Here is an 8,911-nt window from a genome sequence, read left to right as displayed (position 1 = left end):
GTAAATAATTGGTATAAAATACAGTTTATCGTCTTTTTATGGTCATCAGATATGACCCATTTGGACATTCAGAGTTACCGTGGAAACATCGTCATCTTCTATAACGTATAACATTAAAACCCATGGAGTTTGATAAATGACGCAGGATGGACACATTCATTTTTATGTTTGGTTAATGATATATTTTGCTGAAAAAGGCACTTTTTCATCAGTTTTCTCTGTTTCTGATTTACTAACCCTCAACTGTAATCAGAGCTTTCATGAATATCTACATGATCAATGAATTAAATATAAGAAAATATGTGATTTTCATTTAAAAAATGCAAAATACAGGTGATGGTATTATAATAAATGGAGATAAATCCTTTATGAACTTATGAACACTGATTTATTTGGGAACTGTCACAGAAGTAGCTCTGGGTCTTTATGGGTTAAACGGGCACTAACAAAACTCACTCTGGAATTATTTTCATAAATAGGTAGCATATATTTCTGTGTAGATTCAGTGTTAATTGATATGAACTATTTCCCTTTCCCAGCATGACATTTTCACATTTGAATTTACTGTTTGAATTATTGACATTTGTATTGTGATTTTTTTTTTTTTTTTTTATAATTTTGTATTTTTTTTTTATTTGACAGATGTCATCATTCATTTGGATAAATGTCATTTAGCTGGAAGTACTGGAATAATCAGGGTCGGTCTCTGAACCAGTAGTTTATTTTGTACAGAGATGATATGGAATAGCAGATATACAGTGTATAAAATTCACCTGTGTCATATAAATTTATGCAACTGAATATATAGCTGGAACCTCACTTGGCTTTGAGTTTGTTCTTGTTCACAGTTCAAGGTTATCTTTGTTTTCTCACTTGTTTCGCAGCAAATATTCACATAGTGACAGAAAAGGACGACATCAAAAATAGATCAAGTTCACACAAAGTACAAAGTATTTACTCTGCTGCCAGTTGTAAAATGAAATCAAAACTACAATGAACTAAAACAAAATCAACATTTTCCACCAGTTTTCATGGTGCTAAGGATCAAATGTTGGCTTTGAATCAAGTCTTTAACCTTGAAGCCTGTATAAACTGCAGTGAACGCTAAAACAAAATTTAAAAAATCATTAACTTTTCTACTTTTTTCAACAAATCCTTGTAAGAACAACCAGTTTTTTCAGTGTTAAACTCTTTTGTTGAAGATCACCACTGAATGTTTTTTGTAAAACATTTAAATCAGAAGTCTTTTCCATGACTGTAGCTATAAAGTTTCCTTCAAAAAATATCTGTTGGCTCAAAAACAGCCCTGTGTACAATATTCAGAGACAAAGTAGTTCCTAAATTTTGGTTGTACACTTAGAAAGTAACTGTTTACATGTTTAGGTTAATCTTACATTTTTTGTCTAATAATATAATCTATGATTCTGTGATGTGTGAATTCATTTTCTAAATTAAAATAGAAGAGGAAGATTATTAATTTTGACTTCCACAAACCTATGGGAAAACTGAATAGCCCCTGGTTGTGAAGTTACAACAAGATGACAATAACACAAATGATTGAACAACACAAAAAATAGACAAAACTGACATAAAAAGACCTAAAAATATTTTAAAGATTTAACAAGGTGAAAAGTCAAGTACAAAATGCAAGGTTATTTTTGCAAGACTGGGTCCCAAAAGTATGAAAGAGGATTAGGGTCATTGGAAAGTAAACTAAAATTTAAGGTCCAATATATATTTTTTATTATTATTCTGAGGAAGAAAGTCAGAATTCTGAGATTAAAGTCAGGATTGGACCTTAATTTGATTTTTTTCCAGTGGCCCTGGTCCTCTTCTGTACAAAAATAAGTGAAATTGTTGAAAGATTTTTGGGAGTCGCTGCACTAAACTATGTCCAGAAAAGAAAAGTGAACAACAGCGCTGACCTGAAGTGTTCCTTCGATATCGTAAAAACAAGCATTTGGGTTTATTTAGAAGCATCTGTACAACTGTTAGAAAAACAGAAAGGACACCAAAAGTAGTTCTTCTCCTCCTTCTCCTTCTCCTCCTCGTCCTACTTCTTTTTCTCCTTCTCCTTCTTCTTCTACTTCTCCTTCTTCTCCCTCTTCTCCTTCTTCCTCTCCTCCTCCTTCTCCCCCCTTACTACTCCTCTTCCTCCTCCTTCTCCTCATCCTCCTTCTTCTTCTCCTACTCCTACTCCTCCTTCTCCTTCTTCTCCTCCCCCTCCTACTCCTCCTCCTCCTCCTTCTCCTACTCCTCCTTCTTCTTCACCTCCCCCTCCTCCTCCTTCTCCTCCTCCTTCTTCTTCTCCTCCTCCCCCTCCTCCCCCTCCTCCCCCCCCCCCCCCCTCCTCCTCCCTCTTCTTCACTTCATTAAGTGCCAGTGTTTGACATACATGAACGTATTCTGAATCCTAATGGAACAGCAGACACATGTAGGTTGGATGTAAGAGGTGGATGCTGTTTAAACTGAGCCCTACTCTGAGTGACAAACTGAAACACCACTCATTGTAGTACAGCACACAGTGGTTTTATTTCTGTTTGGCTTGGCCCCTTGGTCAGTATACAGTAATTAAGCCAAGTACAAGTACACTGCAGACCGCAGGTTAAAGCACGCAGCAAAACAAAGCTGGGAGATGAGTCTGTCAGTGGTGCGACTCCTCGAAGCCGTCGGGCAGGGCATTAGTATGACTGTTGTGGAACAGAGAGTGGTTTCCATCGCCCCAGGGAAACTTCTAGAAGGAAGAAGACAGACAGGAGAGGTGAATCAACAAGAGGCCTGGATCTGGGCTCTGGTCGAGGTTTAAGACTAACTTAAATGTTAGAAATACTTCAGTACAAGATAACTCCTTATTTTATGTTCTTTCCAACACTAATGACAGTAAATATCTTCACTATGGAGGTACACTGCAAAAAAGGATGTCTAAAAACAGGATAAAAACACTAAATCTGAAGAAAAAGTTACTCAAAGTAAGTGAAATATCTGTCCATGCAGCAAGAGAATTTCACGAATGTCTACAGATGTGTGAGCACTTAAAATAACAAGTTAACTCCTAAAACAAGATAAATTATCTAACACCTAAATCTAAGTTTTTCATATTTTTTTAATCTTGGTAAGAACCAAATAATTTGCAGTGTAAATAGTCATTTCAAATGCTTTTTATACTGGTTATAGTATATAAACATTTAATATGTGATGATGGGGAATAACTAGTTTCGTCTGACAATAATTTTTGTCTAAATCCTTCTAAAACCTGTAGAGTAAATGCAACATGTTACAGTTACTGCAAAATGTGTAGAATTAAATTAGAGTTACCAGCCAAGTGTTTGCTGATTACACAGGGGTTACATCATCTAATCAATTCCAAAAATCACACAAATTCCAAAATTCTAATGAATTCTAAATGTTGAAGAAATTCCAATAATCGAGTACATTACAAGAAATACAAGTTCAAATATCAAATTCTAAACATCAAATAAGTTGTAGATAAATCCTTTTATGTCAAAAGTTTATATTAAGGATAAAAAGTTAACGGTGTTGTTTTGTCTGTTCTCACCGTGTAAAAACGTGTGTTTTGGAACATTTCAGCGTGGAATCAGACAAATTTAATTCACACGCTTAAATAAAGGTTTGACAGCGTTGAGTCAAACTTTTCATCAGTAGTAGAAACTGTTGTGGGGTGTAACTGGTGATATATAATGACATGTCAGTGTTTGTAATTGAGTAAAAGTACTTGATTCCTCTTAGTTCCTCTACACCTCCAGGTTCCTGTCTAGCTGCCCAAGACAGAAAATCCTGGAGTTCAGTCCTAAAGGCCTTCAGGGGAAGTGGGCAGTGATGAGGACCTCACCAAAGCAAAGCAACAGACCTCCAGCCTCAGGTGTGTGAGCGCCGACTCACCTTGGTGCGGATGCGAAGGTGAGGATACGGCACAAACTCCGGCTGCTCATGAGAGTGAGCCTGACCCTTCATGTAGGCGTTGGCCATGCACACGCCCACACCGGGCAGCGCCAGCACGAACGTCAGGATCTTCCAGGTGCGAACTGTAGAAACCAAATCAGAATCTGAATCAGAATACTTTATTACTTAAATTATACTAAATTCCAGAGGGAAATTGTGTGTTACTACTGCTCCATTCAAGGATAATGAAAAGTAGCAGGAAAGAAAACAACAAAATGGAATGAATGAATAAATAAATAAATAAATTAATTAATTAATTTAAAAAAATACATATTTGTATTTGTACTACATGTGAAGAAATGTGCATAAATAAGTTTGCCAAAACATTGTGTTATTAAAAATTATGTGGTTATAATGTGGAAAAAGTACATGATGAATCGGTGAACAGTTTGACGTAGATGCTGTATTATAAATGGTAGAATGACATTTTTTACATGAACCTAAGCGTAAATTTAAGATACTTTATATTACATTTCTATACCACTACATTTCAGAGGCAAATATTAATCCATGACTGTGGAGTAAAAATTCTCCTTTTGTGTGACAGCTTTAGTTCCTTTTCAGATTACAGTTTTCGTCATGTGTCAAGATGTGCTTATGTATCAAATCCTGACAGAAGTTAGAGGTCTGTTGGTTAATGTCGATTTTTGTTTAGCATTTCATAAACCATTTATCCAGCCCTTGCTTCTTTAAATATTGTCATTTTGAAAAAAAGCAAAGCAAAACATTCTATTCTGAAGTCAAGGCAGATCCATATATTCAGTGGAAGTACTGTGCAAATTTAAGTTACTTGTATTTTACTTGAGTATTTGCATTTAATGTAAGTTTATACTTGTATTCCACTTCATCTTAGAGGTAAATATTGACCCTTTTCTACATTTGTCTGACAAGTTTAGTTAGTTTTACAGTTTTTAATCTCCTTCCTGTCCAGGGAATGATTGTAATAAACTGTAGGATGAAGTAAAATAAACTTTAGAAACCCTCTAGGATTCAAAATGCACGGTCACAAAATCAAAAACAGGCTGTTTGTTCAGAGCTCATGAAAAGATGACTTTTAAAAGATGCATGGTTCTTTCAGAGCAGCAACACTATAAACATATGATGACCTTATCGAATATGATGCATTTCTACAGAATAAAATAAAAGTATGTAAAGTTTTTAAAATGAGCTCAAACCTGAACATGTACGACTAAAAAATTCAACACGCAAATGGATACAACAGTAAAAAAGACACAAACACAGAGGGTGGCAACGGCTGCTTTTACTGTTCGTATTTACACCTTACACCAGGGGTCTCAAACATGAGGCCCGGGGGCCAAATGCGTCCCGCCAAAGGTTCCAGTCCGGCCGCTGGGATGAATTTACAAAGTGCAAAAATTCCACTGTCAAGGCTATGGAACTCATTTTGGTTGCGGTTCCACATACAGACCAACATGATCTACAGTCAAATAACAACAGCAGAAGAACCGACAAAACAGAACGACTCCAGATTTTCTTCTCGGTTTGATGTTGAACAAAAAATAATATTACACTATACCTATAAATAATGACAACTTCAAATTTTTGTCTTTGTTTTAGTGCAAAAAATAACATTAAATTATAAAAATATTTACATTTACAAACTATCCTGTAACAATAAAATATTAATAACCTGAACGAATGTGAACAACCTGAAATGTCTAAAGAAAATTAAGCACAATTTTAACTATTTTTTGCCTGTTATTAAGTGTTTAGTGTCTTTATAGATCTGACCCATAATGCACCTGTAGAAATGATAAGCTGAGGCTGAATATTGTTCAAATTACACTTATTTTTCTAAAGAAATTTCAGGGTTTTTTTGGTTATTCACATTTTTTTTGTTTGGCTAGTTTATAAAAGTAAGTATTTTCATAATTTCTTGGGGTTTTTTGGACTAAAACACAGATAAAAATTTGCAGTTGTCATTATTTATAGGTTATTCTGTTATTATTTTACTGGTCCGACCCACTGGAGATCAAATTGGGCTGAATGTGGAACCTGAAAGAAAACGAGTTTGACACCCCTGCCTTACACTGTCCGTTAGTGGGTAGTATAATGTAGAAGACTGCTGGGAGGCTGCCATGTTTGCAGACATTTCAGTTAATATTCATCTTGTAGACTGCAGCACCAATGTGAGTGTGGATCTGAAAGGTTTGTTTCATTTTAGTTCATGAGAGAGACACAGTGAAGACAGACCCACCTCCTCCCTCATGGCTTGACGCAGCAGCCAACACTCGACGAGCAGCCAAGGCAGCCGGAGAGAGAGACATCTGCAGAAGGGAAAAAATAAAAAAGAAAAGACAGGCATTAGATAAACAGTGGAGATAAAATTACAGTTACAGATATTCTAACTGCATGTTTTTAACACATGTTGAATGTGACAACTGTTACAGCCCGCAAAACACTCAGCAGATCGATACTGAAGTAAAATAGAGAGATTCTGAATGCAGATATTTAACTATGACATATTTCTGATGACGTATTTTGTGGGAGAGATCCTTCTACAAATCAATAATACCAAATAAACAGGTAGGGTTAAGCCTGGGCCTACTGCAGCTCCAGATATATCAAGAGATCTGATGGTCATGCTGGCTTAAAAAATGACCTAATCCTATAAATACGTACTGTTCTGCAGGTGGGTGGTCCTCCTCAGTATGCTTTATTCTCCTTGTATTTTCCTGGTAAATGTGTTATTTAATTTTCTGCTCCTTCCTTGTTGCTTGTTTGCCCTTCAGTCCTTGTCCTGAGCTGAACTGGCTCAGATAGACTCCTCCCCATTTCAATCTGTCTCAGTGCCAAAGGAGTTTATATTTGGGGAGAGTGCGGAGGAGGGTGAGATTTGTGACGAAGAGGAAGAGGATAAGGGAGTAGGTGTGTATTAGAGCAGTGGAGGACGTTAAAGGTGCATTACCATGACGATAGAACACTTAAAGAGCAGTGGGACTGTTTATTTACAGGAGTGTTCACCTTTAAAGAGGAAGAGGAAGAACAATTCAGACGGTTTCCAAAAGTGAAAGTACTAGTTGAAAAGAATAGAATAGAATAGAATAGAATAGAATGCAATGCAATACAAAACAATAGAATAGAATACAAGACAAGACAAGACAAGACAATAGAATAGAATAGAATAGAATAGAATAGAATGCAATGCAATACAAAACAATACAATACAATACAAGACAATAGAATAGAATAGAATGCAATGCAATGCAATGCAATGCAATGCAATGCAATACAATCGTCAACTTTATTTATAAAGCACTTTAAAAACAACACAGTTGGCCAAAATGCTGTACCCAGACATAAAAACAAAGCACATAAAAGAATTAATGAAGATGATAAAATAAATTATATGTTAAAACAATAAAAGCCAACCTCACATTGAATTAAGAGAAAAAATGTTTTAAGAGAGGATTTAAAAACAGAAATTGATCTTTATTGTCACTGTTACAGGAATAAAGAAAATCTGTTAAAATGCAAAAAGACTGTATAAAAATAACACAACAAATACTGAAAAGCATAGGCAGTGTACAAAAAACTACATAGATGAAATATTAAATATATATATACTACTAAAATATACAAAAAGCTAAGTCTATACTAAAGATAAGAAATACTGTATGTACAAGGAAAGATAAAAAAAACAAGGTGAGGTAAGGTGAGTATTGCACTGGGGGGGGGGGGGGGGGGGTGCTGAAGATACTCTACAACTACTATAAACAAAAAAAACAACTGCTTTTTTATGATGAAATGTGTAAATATTACCAGCAAAATGTACATAGAGTGTAAAAAGTAAAACTGTTTTTATTCATGTAATTGCTGTATTAATGTTTATGTTGCAATTTCCTGCTGTATGTTTACGTCCTGTGTCTGTAGAGGGTGTTATATTTTGTGTTTCCTGCACCTTATTCTTAATTCATCTTAACAAACATCAAGCATCCACATTAAAGTATCAAAACAAAATCAAACTCATATCACTTTACAGCCAAATCTGAGATTAAAGTGGACAAAGTACAAATTAAAGTCATTTATGTTATGGTTGAAATCTGTTTTTTATGCTTTATAACACTTTCTGCTGTAGATACAAATAATAAGGAAGTGTTTTTCATAAGACCAGGTCTAGGCTGAAGTACTTTATACCCATCCCAAATAACGATCAGATCTTAAAAATACATTCAAAATAAATGTTCAGGTCTCAGGAGGTCAAGTTTGAACTATTTTGAGCAACTTCACATACTATTTGTAATTTAATATACAGCAATGAATCATATTGGACAGGATCATGTGTTTGTAGCATCCCCGCCCTGTGACATACAAGCATCTGTAAGAAGGCTAAAGAACCCAGAGTAGTTTTTTAAAAAATACTTTATGTAACTTAACAAGGAAGAGAACTGAAACCTGAGTAAAAACTTCATCATAAACATTCAAAATCAATATATTTGGAGATAAATGTCTCTCACTGAGGAGGAGGAGGAGGAGGAGGAGGGGATGAACTAAAGCAGTGGAAGAAAATATGTATTATTTGTCTCTGACATGTAATGTTCAGACGTATAAGGCTGTATTAAATGGAAATACTCGAGTAAATTACACTAAACTACAGTACTTCAACTACACCTGTGGTTTTATGTCTATCTTCCTTTCAGATTAGAATGTTTATATGAAAAAAGACAATATAAAACCATATTTCTAACTTTATTTTGGATTATATATGTATCATTTGTAACACTAATATATTATAGACACAATGTGAGTAGGATGTAACAGAAAAATATTGTAAATTATATAAAGTTATGAAACTGCAGGTCATCACACAAAGAGAAACCTTATCAGACAAATTTAAAAAGTCAGTTATTACACATTTTTAAATACATAAAAATAAGTTAAAGTAGTTAATATATTCTAAGTAACAAAGTAAAATTAATGTTTTTTTTAT

The 8,911-nt window shown here is 34.7% G+C and overlaps 1 protein-coding gene across 1 annotated transcript; it reads right to left on the bottom strand.

Moving 5' to 3' along the window:
- Nucleotides 1-2,513: 2,513 nt before the first annotated feature.
- cox6a2 (cytochrome c oxidase subunit 6A2) lies at nucleotides 2,514-6,764 on the bottom strand. Its single transcript, XM_030140299.1, has 4 exons — nucleotides 6,604-6,764; nucleotides 6,179-6,248; nucleotides 3,901-4,043; nucleotides 2,514-2,734 (listed from the first exon to the last, which is right to left on the bottom strand). Exons 2-4 carry the CDS (start codon nucleotides 6,246-6,248, stop codon nucleotides 2,645-2,647), a joined length of 303 nt encoding a protein of 100 aa, XP_029996159.1. The 5' UTR covers nucleotides 6,604-6,764; the 3' UTR covers nucleotides 2,514-2,644.
- Between the last annotated feature and the right edge of the window lie 2,147 nt (nucleotides 6,765-8,911).

The sequence above is a fragment of the Sphaeramia orbicularis genome, chromosome 8 (assembly GCF_902148855.1).
Source record: "Sphaeramia orbicularis chromosome 8, fSphaOr1.1, whole genome shotgun sequence".
Taxonomy (NCBI): Eukaryota; Metazoa; Chordata; class Actinopteri; order Kurtiformes; family Apogonidae; genus Sphaeramia; species Sphaeramia orbicularis.
Note: the sequence above shows the minus strand (reverse complement) of the source record. Positions and strands in the feature narration are given on the sequence as shown.

What these genes read in the sequence shown, in the direction of transcription:
- cox6a2 (XM_030140299.1), bottom strand. Translation starts at nt 6,248, where the DNA reads ATGTCTCTCTCTCCGGCTGCCTTGGCTGCTCGTCGAGTGTTGGCTGCT. An exon ending in GTCAAGCCATGAGGGAGGAG is followed by an intron (nt 4,044 to 6,178) that starts GTGGGTCTGTCT and finishes TGGTTTCTACAG; the next exon opens with TTCGCACCTGGAAGATCCTG. An exon ending in ACCTTCGCATCCGCACCAAG is followed by an intron (nt 2,735 to 3,900) that starts GTGAGTCGGCGC and finishes TCTTCCTTCTAG; the next exon opens with AAGTTTCCCTGGGGCGATGG.